General features: G+C 42.8%; 1 protein-coding gene across 2 annotated transcripts in view; it reads right to left on the bottom strand.

The window, feature by feature from the left end:
- Positions 1-7,599, bottom strand: part of LOC115176394 (integrin alpha-10) — a 53,213-nt gene extending 45,614 nt beyond the window's left edge. For both annotated transcript variants that reach the window (XR_003872235.1, XM_029736416.1), the window contains exon 1: positions 6,452-7,599. Coding sequence is in view for 1 of the 2 variants with exons in the window: in XM_029736416.1 (XP_029592276.1) it covers positions 6,452-6,503 (52 nt within the window). In the remaining variant the exon portion in view is untranslated. The remainder of the gene's footprint in view (positions 1-6,451) is intronic.
- Positions 7,600-20,094: the final 12,495 nt, after the last annotated feature.

Below are 20,094 nucleotides of genomic sequence, written 5' to 3'. Positions count from 1 at the left end.
TTGGACTGGTACGTGGCCTGAACAGACAGCAGTGTTGTGTTGTGTTGGACTGGTACGTGGCCTGAACAGACAGCAGTGTTGTGTTGTGTTGGACTGGTACGTGGCCTGAACAGACAGCAGTGTTGTGTTGTGTTGGACTGGTACGTGGCCTGAACAGACAGCAGTGTTGTGTTGTGCTGGACTGGTACGTGGCCTGAACAGACAGCAGTGTTGTGTTGTGCTGGACTGGTACGTGGCCTGAACAGACAGCAGTGTTGTGTTGTGCTGGACTGGTACGTGGCCTGAACAGACAGCAGTGTTGTGTTGTGTTGGACTGGTACGTGGCCTGAACAGACAGCAGTGTTGTGTTGTGTTGGACTGGTACGTGGCCTGAACAGACAGCAGTGTTGTGTTGTGTTGGACTGGTACGTGGCCTGAACAGACAGCAGTGTTGTGTTGTGTTGGACTGGTACGTGGCCTGAACAGACAGCAGTGTTGTGTTGTGTTGGACTGGTACGTGGCCTGAACAGACAGCAGTGTTGTGTTGTGTTGGACTGGTACGTGGCCTGAACAGACAGCAGTGTTGTGTTGTGTTGGACTGGTACGTGGCCTGAACAGACAGCAGTGTTGTGTTGTGTTGGACTGGTACGTGGCCTGAACAGACAGCAGTGTTGTGTTGTGTTGGACTGGTACGTGGCCTGAACAGACAGCAGTGTTGTGTTGTGTTGGACTGGTACGTGGCCTGAACAGACAGCAGTGTTGTGTTGTGTTGGACTGGTACGTGGCCTGAACAGACAGCAGTGTTGTGTTGTGTTGGACTGGTACGTGGCCTGAACAGACAGCAGTGTTGTGTTGTGTTGGACTGGTACGTGGCCTGAACAGACAGCAGTGTTGTGTTGTGTTGGACTGGTACGTGGCCTGAACAGACAGCAGTGTTGTGTTGTGTTGGACTGGTACGTGGCCTGAACAGACAGCAGTGTTGTGTTGTGTTGGACTGGTACGTGGCCTGAACAGACAGCAGTGTTGTGTTGTGTTGGACTGGTACGTGGCCTGAACAGACAGCAGTGTTGTGTTGTGTTGGACTGGTACGTGGCCTGAACAGACAGCAGTGTTGTGTTGTGTTGGACTGGTACGTGGCCTGAACAGACAGCAGTGTTGTGTTGTGTTGGACTGGTACGTGGCCTGAACAGACAGCAGTGTTGTGTTGTGTTGGACTGGTACGTGGCCTGAACAGACAGCAGTGTTGTGTTGTGTTGGACTGGTACGTGGCCTGAACAGACAGCAGTGTTGTGTTGTGTTGGACTGGTACGTGGCCTGAACAGACAGCAGTGTTGTGTTGTGTTGGACTGGTACGTGGCCTGAACAGACAGCAGTGTTGTGTTGTGTTGGACTGGTACGTGGCCTGAACAGACAGCAGTGTTGTGTTGTGTTGGACTGGTACGTGGCCTGAACAGACAGCAGTGTTGTGTTGTGTTGGACTGGTACGTGGCCTGAACAGACAGCAGTGTTGTGTTGTGTTGGACTGGTACGTGGCCTGAACAGACAGCAGTGTTGTGTTGTGTTGGACTGGTACGTGGCCTGAACAGACAGCAGTGTTGTGTTGTGTTGGACTGGTACGTGGCCTGAACAGACAGCAGTGTTGTGTTGTGTTGGACTGGTACGTGGCCTGAACAGACAGCAGTGTTGTGTTGTGTTGGACTGGTACGTGGCCTGAACAGACAGCAGTGTTGTGTTGTGTTGGACTGGTACGTGGCCTGAACAGACAGCAGTGTTGTGTTGTGTTGGACTGGTACGTGGCCTGAACAGACAGCAGTGTTGTGTTGTGTTGGACTGGTACGTGGCCTGAACAGACAGCAGTGTTGTGTTGTGTTGGACTGGTACGTGGCCTGAACAGACAGCAGTGTTGTGTTGTGTTGGACTGGTACGTGGCCTGAACAGACAGCAGTGTTGTGTTGTGTTGGACTGGTACGTGGCCTGAACAGACAGCAGTGTTGTGTTGTGTTGGACTGGTACGTGGCCTGAACAGACAGCAGTGTTGTGTTGTGTTGGACTGGTACGTGGCCTGAACAGACAGCAGTGTTGTGTTGTGTTGGACTGGTACGTGGCCTGAACAGACAGCAGTGTTGTGTTGTGTTGGACTGGTACGTGGCCTGAACAGACAGCAGTGTTGTGTTGTGTTGGACTGGTACGTGGCCTGAACAGACAGCAGTGTTGTGTTGTGTTGGACTGGTACGTGGCCTGAACAGACAGCAGTGTTGTGTTGTGTTGGACTGGTACGTGGCCTGAACAGACAGCAGTGTTGTGTTGTGTTGGACTGGTACGTGGCCTGAACAGACAGCAGTGTTGTGTTGTGTTGGACTGGTACGTGGCCTGAACAGACAGCAGTGTTGTGTTGTGTTGGACTGGTACGTGGCCTGAACAGACAGCAGTGTTGTGTTGTGTTGGACTGGTACGTGGCCTGAACAGACAGCAGTGTTGTGTTATAAAAGAAGTGGATGGCTGCAAACTTTCTACTTTTAAACTCGGACAAAACAGAGATGCTTGTCCTAGGTCCCAAGAAACAAAGAGATCTTCTGTTGAATCTGACAATTAATCTGGATGGTTGTACAGTCGTCTCAAATAAAACTGTGAAGGACCTCGGCGTTACTCTGGACCCTGATCTCTCTTTTGAAGAACATATCAAGACTGTTTCAAGGACAGCTTTTTTCCATCTACGTAACATTGCAAAAATAAGAAACTTTCTGTCCAAAAATGATGCAGAAAAATTAATCCATGCTTTTGTTACTTCTAGGCTGGACTACTGCAATGCTCTACTTTCCGGCTACCCGGATAAAGCACTAAACAAACTTCAGTTAGTGCTAAATACGGCTGCTAGAATCCTGACTAGAACCCCAAAATTTGATCATATTACTCCAGTGCTAGCCTCCCTACACTGGCTTCCTGTTAAGGCAAGGGCTGATTTCAAGGTTTTACTGCTAACCTACAAAGCATTACATGGGCTTGCTCCTATCTATCTTTCCGATTTGGTCCTGCCGTACATACCTACAATTACGCTACGGTCACAAGACGCAGGCCTCCTAATTGTCCCTAGAATTTTCTAAGCAAACGGCTGGAGGTAGGGCTTTCTCCTATAGAGCTCAATTTTTATGGAATGGTCTGCGTACCCATGTGAGAGACGCAGAATCAGTCTCAACCTTTAAGTCTTTACTGAAGACACATCTCTTCAGTAGGTCCTATGATTAAGTATAGTCTGTCCCAGGAGTGTGAAGGTGAACGGAAAGGCTGGAGCAACGAACCGCCCTTGCTGTCTCTGCCTTGCCGGTTCCCCTCTTTCCACTGGGATTCTCTGCCTCTAACCCTATTACAGGGGCTGAGTCACTGGCTTACTGGTGTTCTTCCATGCCGTCCGTGGGAGGGGTGCGTCACTTGAGTGGGTTGAGTCACTGACGTGGTCTTCCTGTCTGGGTTGGCGCCCCCCCTTGGGCTGTGCCGTGGCGGAGATCTTTGTGGGCTATACTCGGCCTTGTCTTAGGACGGTAAGTTGGTGGTTGGAGACATCCCTCTAGTGGTGTGGGGGCTGTGCTTTGGCAAAGTGGGTGGGGTTATATCCTGCCTGTTTGGCCCTGTCTGGGGGTATCATCGGATGGGGCCACAGTGTCTTCTGATCCCTCCTGTCTCAGCCTCCAGTATTTATGCTGCAGTAGTTTATGTGTCGGGGGGCTAGGGTCAGTCTGTTACATCTGGAGTATTTCTCTTGTCTTATCCTGTGTGAATTTAAATATGCTCTCTCTAATTCTCTCTTTCTTTCTTTCTCTCGGAGGACCTGAGCCCTAGGACCATGTCTCAGGACTACCTGGCATGATGACTCCTTGCTGTCCCCAGTCCACCTGGCCGTGCTGCTGCTCCAGTTTCAACTGTTCTGCCTGCGGCTATGGAACCCTGACCTGTTCACCAGACGTGCTTGTTGCACCCTCGACAACTACTATGATTATTATTATTTGACCATGCTGGTCATTTATTAACATTTTGGCCTTTCTAGGGAGTTTTTCCTAGGGAGTTTTTCCTAGCCACCGTGCTTCTTTCACATGCATTGCTTGCTGTTTGGGGTTTTAGGCTGGGTTTCTGTACAGCACTTTGAGATATCAGCTGATGTACAAAGAGCTATATAAATAAATTTGATTTGATTTGATTTGTTGTGTTGGACTGGTACGTGGCCTGAACAGACAGCAGTGTTGTGTTGTGTTGTGTTGGACTGGTACGTGGTCTCACTCAGATCATGTTTGACATCATACAGGGATCCTATACAGAACAGTTAAACCAGGTTTATAAATAACACTGAATGTACAAATCATTAGGAACACCTTCCTAATATTGAGTTGCACCCCCTTTTGCCCTAGGAACAGCCTCAAGTCAGGGCAAGGACTCTACAAGGTGTCAAAAGCGTTCCACAGGGATGCTGGCTCATGTTGACTCCAATGCTTCCCACAGTTGTGTCAAGGTGGCTTGATGTCCTTTGGGTGGTGGAACATTCTTGATACACACAGGAAACTGTTGAGTGTGAAAAACCCAGCATCATTGCAGTTCTTGACACTCAAACCGGTGCGCCTGGCACCTACTACCATACCCTGTTCAAAGGCACTTAAATATTTTGTCTTTCCCATTCAAACTCTGAATGGCACACATACACAATCCATGTATCAATTGTCTCAAGGCCTAAAAATCCTTATTTAACCTGTCTCCTCCCCTTCATCTAGACTAATTGAAGTGGATTTAACAGGTGAAATCAATAAGGGATCATAGCTTTCACCTGGATTCACCTGGTCTGTACATGTCATGGAAAGAGCAGGTGTTCTTAATGTTTTGTACACTCAGTGTATGGATACATAGATCCAAAAAGCTACTTCTAAACACCCCACCTTTAAGTAAGATGTCTACTGCCTACTTATTACAGTGTTATACACTGTGGACATACTTATGAACAGGATCATCATGGTGCTCAACATGCTCTACTAGAGTGGGATGGAGGTTGCTAATAGCAGCAAGAAATCTTACAGGGTCTAGCTTTACTGTATCATGCCTTGCAATAGATTACCGTGATTCTGCCCTGTCTAATAATACCATATCTTCATTCTTTTCATGGCCACTCACTGCACAGTAACGTAGCAATTTACTCCCTGCTTATCGACTGTGTCAACACTCATTCCTGCTGAAACTATAATAGTATTTTCTCTGCTCTCCTGCCGTCTAACAGTAGTCAGTGAGTGAGGTGTGTTATGGTAGAGGTAACATGCAGGGGTTGGGAGGTGGGGTAGTCGACATTAACAAGCGTGAAAATGAGTGTGGTTCGTCTGACGGAAATACCGTATTACTATAACTGGAGCTTCTAGGTGAATTCTGGAGAGATGGATATTACTGATAGAATTTAGGTCTAACCCTCCCACTGGCACCAGTGTAGCAATTCGGGGGGGGGGGGGGGGGGGGGGGGGGTTATCCAGCAACCAGCAGGAGAGAAGATAGCCCTACACATTGAAGAAGCTATGTAAACTAATTACCATATTGTACAGTTAAACCTTGCAGGAGGGCAAAAAAGGCCAGACTGCAGAATCCCACTTCTGCCACCAATGTAGTGATTAAGGTGGCAGTCAAAATGGGGTTTGAACCAGCAACCCTGTGGTTAGAGGTGAAAGTGGAAAGCCTCTTGTGCCATAAAGGTGTAGACCCCATGACAGTGGCTGGGCATTATCTCTCACATGATGTAGGCCTACAGGGAGGCTACATGGAGCTTTCTAAATATCCCTGCCTCAGCCTTTGTACCTTAGAGAATGATGCCTGCAGTTGTTTAGGTGAATCACTTAAACTTCAAGTTCTTTGAGCTTTGAGACTTAGAGAAAAGCCATATTGTGTAGAAATATAATCCATTATTCATTATTCATGGTTGTTTGAAGATAAGGAGTGAGTCCACTGAGGGAGCTCCAGTAGGTAACTTGATTACCATATCATACAGTTGGACAGGGGAGCAGCAGCAGGGGGGAACCAGGGAAACAGCTGTATGCCTACACAGTAAATAGCTGGACCCAGTCTCAGCATAGAGAATGACCCTGCACACTGTCGTGGTTATAGAGGTCTTTCAACTGGTTTACAGGATCAGTGTTTATGTTCTAGGACCTAGGATGTACTGTAGGTGCATTAGCTGGCTGTGCCATAAAGGTCCAGAGACTTCTCTGCAGAGGTTGTAGGTCCTATAATGCCATTGGGATAACAATACACTGATGAATCTCGAACTAGAAAATGCCTAATATTCATGAACATGTTTGTATAGGCTATTTAAACTGTCAAAATGCTGTCATTGAAGTGACTTTGTAAAAGGGTCAAGGTCGGGGTCAAGGGTTAAAGGTATTCGTGAGAAAAAAAACAGCTCTAGAAAGGTTGAGATGATAGACAACGTGAAAACTCACACTGGTTATAAACTTACCTTTGAGGAGAACTATGAACTTGAGGAGTAGCAGGTATTTGTGCAGCTCCATGTTGTAAAGGATGGAAGGGCTTCGTGTTATCTCTCTTTCTGTTCCAGACTTGGTATTTAATTTCCCTAGAGTTCGTTTAAATTCAGTGCTCTAGAGTTCGTTTAAATTCAGTGCTCTAGAGTTCGTTTAAATTCAGTGCTCTAGAGTTCGTTTAAATTCAGTGCTCCGGCATAACAGCGCGAACACACGCGCAGTCTTTCAACTCGCTGTATTCCCCGGGGAACCGTGAAAACCGTAAAAACACAGTTCCAGTGGTATTGCTTGAGCGGGTTGTAATGTAACCGTGTTGTGTTGCTTCCGACAACCCTGCTTCACAAATTATTGAGGGAAAAACGGACTACTTAGTTATGGTCTGTTGCTGTAATCGCTTTCAGGTTTAACGATATGTTGACAGCTTTTTAATGAATTAAACAGAGGTTGTTCTAGGTTTATTTTCTTTTTGACAAACAGTAGCCTAAACTATCTAAATATTTGTGGGCCTGAATATGTGCCATAAATTATTACCTTAACCTGTGCGCAACTAACACCTCAAATGTCTAAACAACTAGTCAAAAACAACCAAACAACTGATTCAAGCTCAAAACCAACACCTGTCCCGAAGAAAAGTCCAATTTAGTGTCGTTAAACCTTCACCAATGCGTAACAGATTAACAAATGCATGTTTAATTGCTTCCAATAAAGAAAAACCCATAGGCCTAACTATCTGTCAAATAGTCTACTTTTCTATTGCTGAATGTTCCTCCTGGCTCGACGCTCCAAAAAGTATCCGAAGAAAGTGCCCATATTCATCTTTCAACCAAACCATTTGAGGTAAATCAATGTTTGGGTTTTCTTGACAACTTTTCTGTTTAAATTTTCACACTTCTGGTTGGTTATATCCCTCTTTTCGTCGTTTTCCCTCATTTATAGCGATTGTATCCCTCTCTGAATAGTGGAGTTTTACTCCTAAACAATAATCAATAGTGCTTTTATTCCAGCGCGAGGAGACCTTCCTTCCCTCGCGCGTCCCTCTCTCAGCGCGCGCCTGGTTCGCATTTTGAAAACCCCAAACGACTTTCTCTCTCTTTTTATCTCTCTCTCTCAATTATATCTCTGTCTCTTTCTCTCTCAATTATATCTCTGTCTCTTTCTCTTTTTATCTCTCTCTCTCAATTATATCTCTGTCTCTTTCTCTTTTTATCTCTCTCTCTCAATTATATCTCTCTCTCTCTCTTTTTATCTCTCTCTCTCAATTATATCTCTGTCTCTTTCTCTCTCAATTATATCTCTGTCTCTTTCTCTCTCAATTATATCTCTGTCTCTCTCTCTTTTTATCTCTCTCTCTCAATTATATCTCTGTCTCTTTCTCTCTCAATTATATCTCTGTCTCTTTCTCTTTTTATCTCTCTCTCTCAATTATATCTCTGTCTCTTTCTCTTTTTATCTCTCTCTCTCAATTATATCTCTCTCTCTCTCTTTTTATCTCTCTCTCTCAATTATATCTCTGTCTCTTTCTCTCTCAATTATATCTCTGTCTCTTTCTCTTTTTATCTCTCTCTCTCAATTATATCTCTGTCTCTTTCTCTTTTTATCTCTCTCTCTCAATTATATCTCTGTCTCTCTCTCTTTTTATCTCTCTCTCTCAATTATATCTCTGTCTCTCTCTCCCTCAATTAAATTTCTCTCTCAATTATATCTGTCTCTCTCTCTCTCAATTAAATTTCTCTCTCAATTATATCTGTCTCTCTCTCTCTCTCTCTCAATTAAATTTCTCTCTCAATTATATCTCTGTCCCTCTCTCTCTCAATTAAATTTCTCTCTCAATTATATCTCTGTCTCTCTGTCTCTCTATATCTCTCTCTCTCAATTAAATTTCTCTCTCAATTATATCTGTCTCTCTCTCTCTCTCAATTAAATTTCTCAATTATATCTCTGTCTCTCTCTCTCTCAATTAAATTTCTCTCTCAATTATATCTCTGTCTCTCTGTCTCTCTATATCTCTCTCTCTCAATTAAATTTCTCTCTCAATTATATCTCTGTCTCTTTCTCTCTCTTTTTATCTCTCTTTCTCAATTATATCTCTGTCTCTCTCTCTCAATTAAATGTCTCTCTCAATTATATCTGTCTCTCTCTCTCTCAATTAAATTTCTCTCTCAATTATATATCTGTCTCTCTCGCTCTCTCTCAATCATATCTGGCTCTCTCTCTCTCTCAATTAAATGTCTCTCTCAATTATATCTCTGTCTGTCTCTCTCTCTCTCTCAATTAAATGTCTCTCTCAATTATATCTCTGTCTGTCTCTCTCTCTCTCTCTCTCAATTAAATGTCTCTCTCAATTATATCTCTGTCTGTCTCTCTCTCTCTCAATTCAATTTCTCTCTCAATTATATCTCTGTCTCTTTCTCTCAATTCAATTTAAGGGCTTTATTGGCAAGGGAAACATATTTTTACATTGCCAAAACAAGTGAAATAGATAATAAACAAAAGTGAAATAAACAATAAAAAATCAACAGTAAACATTACACTCACAGAAGTTCCAAAAGAATAAAGACATTTCAAATGTCATATTATGTCTATATACAGTGTTGTAACAATAGTTAGTTGTGGGTCTGTGTAATCTGAGGGAAATATGTGTCTCTAATATGGTCATACATTTGGCAGGAGGTTAGGAAGTGCAGCTCAGTTTCAACATCATTTTGTGGGTAGTGTGCACATAGCCTGTCTTTTCTTGAGAGCCAGGTCTGCCTACGGCGGCCATTCTCAATAGCAAGGCTATGCTCACTGTGTCTGTACATAGTCAACTAGTTTCTTAATTTAAGGGTCAGTCACTGTAGTCAGGTATTCTGCCACTGTGTACTCTCTGTTTAGGGCCACATAGCAATCTAGTTGCTCTCTCTCTCTCTCTCTCTCTCTCTCTCTCTCTCTCTCTCTCTCTCTCTCTCTCTCTTTCACACACGCACACACACACACACACACACACACACACACACACACACACACACACACACACACACACACACACACACACACACACACACACACACACACACACACACTGTGTCTCTGTCAGTCTGTCTGTATGTCTCCATCTAACTGTCATAAATACATTCAACTTCGGGATGATAATGAATCAGTACAAGAGACCACTTTAAAGCTCTCTGAGGCCACCTAGTGGTCTCTGGTCTCCTGGTTGAGAGTTGTGGATGTAGTTCATTCAACGTCCACAGGATTGCGCCAGTGCATCACTAATTCAGTCTCCCAAATGCTGTGGGTCAGCTAGCCACTTCGTTAGACTATTGAGAATAGGTTTTACCCGAATGATCACACTTAAAAGTGCTTTACTCAACTATTTATCAAATTCCTTGATCCTCATGGTTTGTGAAATTCCATTTTTTCCTTTATTGAATTGTATTCCTTTACATCTACGGACAAAGACATGAAGACCTCTGCAGGTGGAACTGTTGCATACATAGGCAGAGCCCCTTTAACAGGACAGTACAACTGTTGCACTAGTGGATGTCGCTGTTCTCTAATAGCATTCCTAATTCTGGGACTAGAGGGAATGTTGAGCCCTCACACTGGTCTAAGGCCAGTTTAGCATTTTCCCCCTTATAACTAAAGATAAGATTTGGTGAGGGTAAGCTGATCCTACATCTGTGCCTAAGGGCAACTTCTACTGTTGTTTGTGTCTTCTGTGGCGTGGTTGGTGGTAACTAAGCATCTTTGTTTTTTCTCGTAAATTAACTCTGTCAACCAAGTGGTTCCCAGGTCTAGGATCAGCTTACCCTCCCAAATCCTAACTCTACTATATGGCAGGTCACAAATCTGTGTTTAGTGCAATTTCATTCTACTGTAGTTGTTAGGTAGATCAACATCATCCTACTGTAGTTGTTAGGTAGATCAACTTCATCCTACTCTAGTTGTTAGGTAGATCAACTTCATCCTACTCTAGTTGTTAGGTAGAACAACTTCATCCTAACCTAGTTGTTAGGTAGATCAACTTCATTCTACTGTAGTTGTTAGGTAGAACAACTTCATCCTACTGTAGTTGTTAGGTAGATCAACTTCATCCTACTCTAGTTGTTAGGTAGATCAACATCATCCTATTCTAGTTGATAGGTAGATCAACTTCATTCTACTGTAGTTGTTAGGTAGATGAACTTCATCCTATTCTAGTTGTTAGGTAGATCAACTTCATCCTACTGTAGTTGTTAGGTAGATCAACTTCATCCTACTGTAGTTGTTAGGTAGATCAACTTCATCCTACTCTAGTTGTTAGGTAGATCAACTTCATCCTACTCTAGTTGTTAGGTAGATCAACTTCATCCTAATCTAGTTGTTAGGTAGATCAACTTCATTCTACTGTAGTTGTTAGGTAGATCAACTTCATCCTACTCTAGTTGTTAGGTAGATCAACTTCATCCTACTCTAGTTGTTAGGTAGATCAACTTCATCCTAATCTAGTTGTTAGGTAGATCAACTTCATTCTACTGTAGTTGTTAGGTAGATCAACTTCATTCTACTGTAGTTGTTAGGTAGATCAACTTCATTCTACTCTAGTTGTTAGGTAGATGAACTTCATTCTACTGTAGTTGATAGGTAGATCAACTTCATCCTACTCTAGTTGTTAGGTAGATCAACATCATCCTACTGTAGTTGTTAGGTAGATCAACTTCATCCTACTCTAGTTGTTAAGTAGATCAACTTCATCCTACTGTAGTTGTTAGGTAGATCAACTTCATCCTACTGTAGTTGTTAGGTAGATCAACTTCATCCTACTGTAGATGTTAGGTAGATCAACTTCATCCTACTCTAGTTGTGAGGTAGATCAACTTCATCCTACTCTAGTTGTTAGGTAGATCAACTCCATCCTACTCTAGTTGTTAGGTAGATCAACTTCATCCTACTGTAGATGTTAGGTAGGTCAACTTCATCCTACTCTAGTTGTTAGGTAGATCAACTTCATCCTACTCTAGTTGTTAGGTAGATCAACATCATCCTACTCTAGTTGTTAGGTAGATCAACTTCCTCCTACTGTAGTTGTTAGGTAGATCAACTTCCTCCTACTCTAGTTGTTAGGTTGATCAACTTCATCCTACTGTAGTTGTTAGGTAGATGAACTTCCTCCTACTGTAGTTGTTAGGTAGATCAACTTCATCCTACTCTAGTTGTTAGGTAGATCAACTTCATCCTACTCTAGTTGTTAGGTAGATCAACTTCATCCTAACCTAGTTGTTAGGTAGATCAACTTCATCCTACTGTAGTTGTTAGGTAGATCAACTTCATCCTACTGTAGTTGTTAGGTAGATCAACTTCATCCTACTGTAGTTGTTAGGTAGATCAACTTCATCCTACTGTAGTTGTTAGGTAGATCAACTTCATCCTACTGTAGTTGTTAGGTAGATCAACTTCATCCTACTCTAGTTGTTAGGTAGATCAACTTCATTCTAACCTAGTTGTTAGGTAGATCAACTTCATTCTAACCTAGTTGTTAGGTAGATCAACTTCATCCTACTCTAGTTGTTAGGTAGAACAACTTCATCCTACTCTCGTTGTTGGGTAGATCAACTTCATTCTAACCTAGTTGTTAGGTAGATCAACTTCATCCTACTCTAGTTGTTAGGTAGAACAACTTCATCCTACTCTAGTTGTTAGGTAGATCAACTTCATCCTACTCTAGTTGTTAGGTAGATCAACTTCATCCTACTCTAGTTGTTAGGTAGAACAACTTCATCCTACTCTAGTTGTTAGGTAGAACAACTTCATCCTACTCTAGTTGTTAGGTAGATCAACTTCATCCTACTCTCGTTGTTGGGTAGATCAACTTCATTCTAACCTAGTTGTTAGGTAGATCAACTTCATCCTACTCTAGTTGTTAGGTAGAACAACTTCATCCTACTCTAGTTGTTAGGTAGAACAACTTCATCCTACACTAGTTGTTAGGTAGATCAACTTCATCCTACTGTAGTTGTTAGGTAGAACAACTTCATCCTACTCTAGTTGTTAGGTAGATCAACTTCCTCCTACTGTAGTTGTTAGGTAGATCAACTTCATCCTACTCTAGTTGTTAGGTTGATCAACTTCATCCTACTGTAGTTGTTACATAGAGCAACTTCATCCTACTGTAGTTGTTAGGTTGATCAACTTCATCCTACTGTAGTTGTTACATAGAGCAACTTCATCCTCTATTATTTGTGGATAAGGAACTATGCCTCCCTTTTTCCATTTTCTAGGCCTGTTGTTCCCTCTCTCCTCTGTTGTTCCATCTCCTCTCCTGCTGTTCCCTCTCTCCTCCTGCTGTTCCATCTCCTCTCCTGCTGTTCCCTCTCTCCTCTTGCTGTTCCATCTCCCCTCCTGTTGTTCCCTTTCTCCTCGTTTTGTTCCCTCTCTCATCCTGCTTTTCCCTCTCTCCTCCTGCTGTTCCCTCTCTCCTCCTGCTGTTCCCTCTCTCCTTTTGTTGTTGCCTCAGGGACCACAGCGAATGGAGGAGGTATGTGATCATAATCAAGTAACAGTTATGTGCAACTCAAAACAACACACACACACACACACACACACACACACACACACACACACACACACACACACACACACACACACACACACACACACACACACACACACACACACACACACACACACACACACACACAAAATGACCCATATAACATTGTTTGTTTGTAAAGGTTACTAGACTGGCAGCATGCTGGCTTTGATCCTCAGACTTACGCAATTAAGTCAGATGAGTTAGCTCACACACCCACTCACAAACTCACACACTCACACACTCACACACTCACACGCAACCAGTCTCCCAGCCTCCCAGTACACAGCCACAGATTCATATATAGGTAGAACCTCTGTCAGAGCCACAAAAAACAGTCTGCCAAGAATTAAGCTTAGATATGACTGAGCTAACTACTGTTGTAATCCCAAGTGATAGAACAGGAGCAATGCAGACACAAACTATTGTCATACATAAAGCTCAGCTATGCAAGAGTAAATTACTGTCAGTCAGAAAGTGCAACTATGAAAATGTGTCCTACTGCCAGACCATAGAAATGGAATGGATAGAAGAACTAGTGAGAGCCAAAAACACTCACACCACACACACACACTATAAACATGAGTTATGCAGCAGGAAACTATTGTAACACATTGAATCAATACTATCTAAACGATGTAGGAGTATCATACTGCCCCTCACAAAGCTAAGATATGCAGGAGAGGGGGAGAGAGAGAGAACACTACTGTCAGATGTGCTGTAGTTGTGGTAGAGGGGTAACAGGAAGCTGTAAAGTGTCAGATACAGTGTCTGTAATGACCCATATGTCAGACATTAGCTGAGCTATGCAGTAGCACACTAACAGCCTGTATATGCGGACAGTGGGAAGCAGTAGACCGTCTGGAAAGAGCTGTATGTTTCCACCTTGTCTATGGGGTTCCCCGGGGTCATCTAAGTTGGCTTTGGCAACACTGGGTGTTAGCAAACTTTACGTGTGTGTGTTGTGTTGTGTTATTGTTGTGTATCTGCATGTTTGTGTGTTAGTAAAACATTAACATCTGTTGTACTGCCAGTCCAGTGGTCAGACAGTTTTATGATGTTTTCCCTATTCTCCATTCACCAAACCATAGACCACCACAGCCAATCAAATCACATCAATGCCCCACCAGAGCCAATCAGACCGCACGTCCAGCAATGACATCACCGTCTCCAGCATAAACTGCCCTGACCACTGTAGAGAGAGAGAGAGAGAGTCAGTAATCAAATACAGGCACTCTAAATCCCACCTCCATTTTAGATGTCTGTCTTTACAGTTTGTCTCTTTCTCCCTCTCTATGTTACTCTGTCTGTCTTGCTGTTTGTCTCTTTCTCCCTCTCTATGTTACTCTGTCTGTCTTGCTGTTTGTCTCCTTCTCCCTCTCTATGTTACTCTGTCTGTCTTGCTGTTTGTCTCTTTCTCCCTCTCTATGTTACTCTGTCTATCTTGATGTTTGTCTCTTTCTCCCTCTCTATGTTACTCTGTCTATCTTGCTGTTTGTCTCTTTCTCCCTCTCTATGTTACTCTGTCTATCTTGCTGTTTGTCTCTTTTTCTTGCCTCCTCTCTACACATTTTACATTACATTAGTCATTTAGCAGACGCTCTAATCCAGAGCAACTTAAGCCAGGATTCAATGTTCGAGGAGATCACATTAACGGTAAACACTGCATATGTCGGCTCAATCGACATACATTAAATAAAGGTTAAATAAAAAAATTAAAAATTACATTTGGAAATTGCCTTTAAAAGCCGCAATGCCTATCACCTAGGATCAGATTGAATCTGGGCCTTACAGTCTTGTGCTCCTGAGTTGATCTGCATCATGTCAGGCTGTTTAGTTCAGTATCTGTGCTGTGGAGTGAACCTATTGAACTTTCAACAAAAAACACTCGGCCCTCCATGGAATGAGTTCGACACCCACTGGACCGGACCCAGAGGCACTGACCTCCAGGGGGCCCCAGTGATTTTGTTAGTCACTCTCACTCAGACATCATTAGCATGGCATAAGTCAGGGCAAAATGTGTAGAAATGCAGGGAATTTGCTTTAAAACTTTCAATAATGTATCTCCGCCCCATGGCAAGATGTGTAGAACTGCAGAAAACTTGCTTTAAAACTACAACATTTTGTCTACTCCCCATGGCAACATGCGTAGAATTGCAGGAAATAAACTTTATTAAAACATATTTTTTTCTCCTAGCCATCAAGAGGGGGGCCACTAAAAATGTTTTCCCGCTTGGTGGTGGGCATCGCTTAGGGAACCCAAATCTCACTTAGGGCCCCCAAAAGGCTAGAGCCGGCCAGGGGGTTAATGTGCATGTGCGTGTGTGCTATCTGTAAAGTCCGTTAATCTAATGAAAACAAAATGAGTCATCATGGAGTTCTGCCGGTTGATCACCCAGTAAAGACTGATTTGATCTCTCTCTCTCTGTCTCTCTCGTGCAGTCTCTCCCTCTCTACTGTATCTCCCTCCCTCCCTCCATCTCTCTCTCTCTCTCTTTCTCATTCCATCCTTTCTTTCTCTGCCTCTGTCTCTCCATCCTCCTCATTCTCTCTCTGGTTCTCTATTTTCTCACACATATAGAGACAGTTCTGTCCATATTTGAGTTTAGTCTCAGAGTCTGGACTGTAGAACTCAGTCTGTAATCCGATTTATGTGAGTCCGATATCACAGGGTTTATCTGTGTACAAAGGCTTCATTCAGACCTAACAGTTGTTATCTATGTGTCATACTGGAGGACCATAGTCTTTCTAGCAGCTACATTAAACACAGCTGCATCTTTCTCTTCCAGTAGAGAAGACGAGGAGGAAGACTTGGGCTGAAACCAGGAAGAGTTTGTCCTCTTTTCACCCCTTCGTTGGTCTCTCTGACTCAACCTCTCCATTTCTTCATTCCTCTACTATAGTCCTGTCTGTTATCCCAAAACCTGCTCTGAGATTCAACACTTCAGTGTGTGTGTGTGCACGTGTGTGCATGTGCATGCGTGAGTGCACACGTACCTGAGAAGATGGTGTGTTCCATTAAATGTGTGTTGCATGGAAAAGGGCATGAGGGAAAATATATGTGTGCGTGTGTGTGTGTGTAAGTTGTGTGTAACTATTCTTGACCAATGTTTTACAAGATCTCTGAGGTTTCTGGGTGGTCTGGTGGGTACTGGAGGGGATTGGTGTTGGTGTGCCTGCAGGCAGTTTTGTGTGTGTGTGTGTGTATGTGTGTGTGTGTGTGTGTGTGTGTGTGTGTGTGTGTGTGTGTGTGTGTGTGTGTGTGTGTGTGTGTGTGTGTGTGTGTGTGTGTGTGTGTCCCAGCTAGCACATAATGTTCTGAGAACAATATGTTTGTTAGAGCTTGGTGAGAGCATGGTTGTCCAATTGTTATTTTGCATACAACCTTCCCACAAGGAACATTCTCAACACATTTAAGGAACTTGACAAAAATATACACTACCGTTCAAAAGTTTGGGGTCACTTAGAAATGTCCTTGTTTATGAAAGAAAAGCACATTTTTTGTCCATTAAAATAACATCAACTTGAACAGTAATACCAGTTTTGTTGCTTCTTTAATTAGAACAACAGTTTTCAGCTGTGTTAACATAATTGCAAAAGGGTTTTCTAATGATCAATTAGCCTTTTAAAATGATAAACTTGGATTAGGGGGCTGCAGGCCTAATGGTTAGAGCGTTGGACTAATAACCGAAAGGTTGCCAGATTGAATCCCTGAGCTGACAAGGTAAAAATCTGTTGTTCTGCCCCTGAACAAGGCAGTTAACCCACTGTTCCTAGACCGTCATTGAAAATAAGAATTTGTTCTTAACTGACTTGCCTAGTTAAATAAAGGTTAAATAAAAATTAGCTAAGACAACGTGCCCTTGGAACACAGGAGTGATGGTTGCTGATAATGGTCCTATGTAGATATTCCAGCTACAATAGTCATTAACAATGTCTACACTGTATTTCTGATCAATTTGATATTATTTTAATGGACAAAAAATATGCTTTTCTTTCAAAAACAAGGACATTTCTAAGTGACCCCAAACTTTTTAACGGTAGTGTATATAAATGTATTTTCTTGATATTTCATTCATTTAACAGACTTTAAACATTCAAACATGGTTACGTTTAATTAAAATGTTAATACCGTTTTAGGAGCGTTCTCCAACTGGTTTGATGGCATTGCAGTGGATAGCAGCCATCTTACAGAGATCACTACTCGTTATTGTTATTCGTTACGAAGCATATGACAAATATAATTTATTTTGAATTTGATTTGACATTGGGAATGTTCTCAAATAGTTTAGAGAATGTTAAGAAACAATGTTCTTCTGTGGGAATTTGTGTACTTCAGCATAACATTTTCAGTAGGTTTCCTTATAGTTCAATTTAAAGTCATGTTCTCAGAACATTAAGAAAACGTTCCATAAAAACCACAAGAAAACATTAGTAACATTAAAAGAATGTTCTAAGAATGTTATTTAAAAACATATACATTCCATTCGCCTGGTGGTGCAGGGGACTAATTCTATGGATAGAGGACAGATGATCATAGGTTTGAATCTCACTGACGCCATGCCACAATAGAAAATAAATGTGTTTGCATGAATAATGCCTAAGAAATTAATTTCCATGTGTCCTATCAGTGCCTGGAGTTCAATAAAGTTAACTTAAGCTAGCAGTCTTATTGAAACATTCAGTGAAAGTTTTAAGGAAGCTATTTCAAAAACCTCCAAATAACCTTTACATTTCGTTCAAAACATTCACTACATTTAGAAAATGTTCTTAGAACGTTACTAACGTAACTTCAAATAACATACAATTTCTGTTCTCAGACCGTTAATAAAACCTGAAAATGTACATTCAGGCAAAATTTTCACTTCCATTCTCAGAACATTTAAAAAAAATGCAGTTTTACTGGTCAGGAAACGTATGGCTTTGTTCCCAGAACCAATAGGAAACCAAAGACTTACGTTCCAAATCTTCCAAGAGATCAAATGTGCTAGCTGGCGTGTATGTTGTGTGTGTTTAGTCAGGCTGTCACAAGCACTCTGTGTCTATGAAGACGTGGGCCTCTTACCCATCATGCCCTGTGGTACTGTCGCCTGTGGGACATTTTTGCATCGGTCCTCCCACAACTTTACTAGCTTCACCAGAATGCAGTTGACCCAGGTGTCAATAACCACCCCAACCTGAACTGAAATCATCCATCTCACATCTGCTATATTACACATAGGCATGCATGGAGGCACGGACACACGCATGAACACACACACACAAAAACACACACAGAGACACACACACCACCCTCTCACCAACCTGAACTCAAATCATCTATCTCACATCTGCTATATTACACATAGGCATGCATGGAGGCACGGACACACGCATGAACACACACACACACAAAAACACACACAGAGACACACACACCACCCTCTCACCACCCTGAACACAAATCATCCATTGCACTCTGCTTTGAGACAGGCATGGCCTCAGGGCACCTAAATGAACCTGCATTCACACAAACCTCGTTAGAGCTTGTGCTACGTCTCGGTTCACATATCCCTTGATTACCAATGGTAACCAGGTTAGCTATGCTAGCAGGTATTGGAAGTCCATTTGTCTTTAGGAAGTCTCATTCATCATATCAGATTAGCATAACCAGTGCAGTCCATCACCAGGAAAGGTTGACAGCTTTGTGTTCAACATACTGTAACACGGGCTGGTGCATCAATTCAAACCAAGCCCAATACAGTAGTGCCAATCAACATGTACTGTATAGCCTCAGTGTTATCCATGGAATATGATAATGTTGTTAAAATCAGGATACAAATTTCAGGTTTAGTTTGGCCCCAGATATACATTTATGGAAATTATTTTTTCTATGCAATGCACCCATGCTGTCTTTATGGTAAAATATATGGTTTGCAGGCACTATGGATGGAGTGTACAGTAGGTGTGTATTGTATCGTATGCATGGGACTTGTTTTCACTTGCTTGCTTTAGTGCAGCATGGTGTGTGTGTGCTCACCTTGTGTGTGTGTGTACTGAGTGTGTGTTTTACGAGCTGCGCGTACAGTGTGAGTGTTTGATGGTACGTGTGAAGAGTTTGCAGAATGTGTGTGTTTGGTTCGGAATGTAAGTGCGTGTGTGTCTCTGACTCTTTGTGTGTTTTTACGGGGGTCCAGTGCAGGCCGCGTGTTTTTGAAGGGGCCTTTTACTGCCCCAGGGGCTAATAAACAGGCAGAGAAGGGCGGTTATCTACCCCTTTTACTGGCCAGGACGGGACTTTACTGAGGTCACACTGTAACTACACACAGCTGCAGGGGGAGAATGAGAGAGAGAGAGAGAAAGAGAGAGAGAGAGAGAGAGAGAGAGAGAGAGAGAGAGAGAGAGAGAGAGAGACGGGACAGAAGTGGAGAGTGGTGCAGTGAGATTGTTCCTAGGAGACTAAGGGAGGGGTTTCATATGGTATCAGTGAAAATATGGGAAATGCCAAATTAAATAAAGTCTGTAGACCTTAAAGAGACACTAGTAAAAGCATAGATCAACCCAGTGGAAGCAGAGACCAAGCCAACACTGGATCATATCCCATAGTCCCTCTAGCACTCCACAGTCCACAGGTCTGGGTTTCTCCTAACAGATAAAACCTGGGGAGTTGTAGCTTAGGGGTCAAACATGAGAGAAAGACCATTTTGAACATTTCTAAATTCCTTTCCTTGTGCACCTCTCTCTTCCATTTCCTCTACCTCTACCACCCTGCTCTGTGTGTGTGAGTTCTCTTCCATTTCCTCTACCTCTACCACCCTGCTCTGTGTGTGTGAGTTCTCTTCCATTTCCTCTACCTCTACCACCCTGCTCTGTGTGTGTGAGTTCTCTTCCATTTCCTCTACCTCTACCACCCTGCTCTGTGTGTGTGAGTTCTCTTCCATTTCCTCTACCTCTACCACCCTGCTCTGTGTGTGTGAGTTCTCTTCCATTTCCTCTACCTCTATCACCCTGCTCTGTGTGTGTGAGTTCTCTTCCATTTCCTCTACCTCTACCACCCTGCTCTGTGTGTGTGAGTTCTCTTCCATTTCC

Source organism: Salmo trutta, chromosome 37 (assembly GCF_901001165.1).
Source record: "Salmo trutta chromosome 37, fSalTru1.1, whole genome shotgun sequence".
In the NCBI taxonomy this organism is placed as follows: Eukaryota; Metazoa; Chordata; class Actinopteri; order Salmoniformes; family Salmonidae; genus Salmo; species Salmo trutta.
This window is presented reverse-complemented; position numbering and strand designations above follow the sequence as displayed.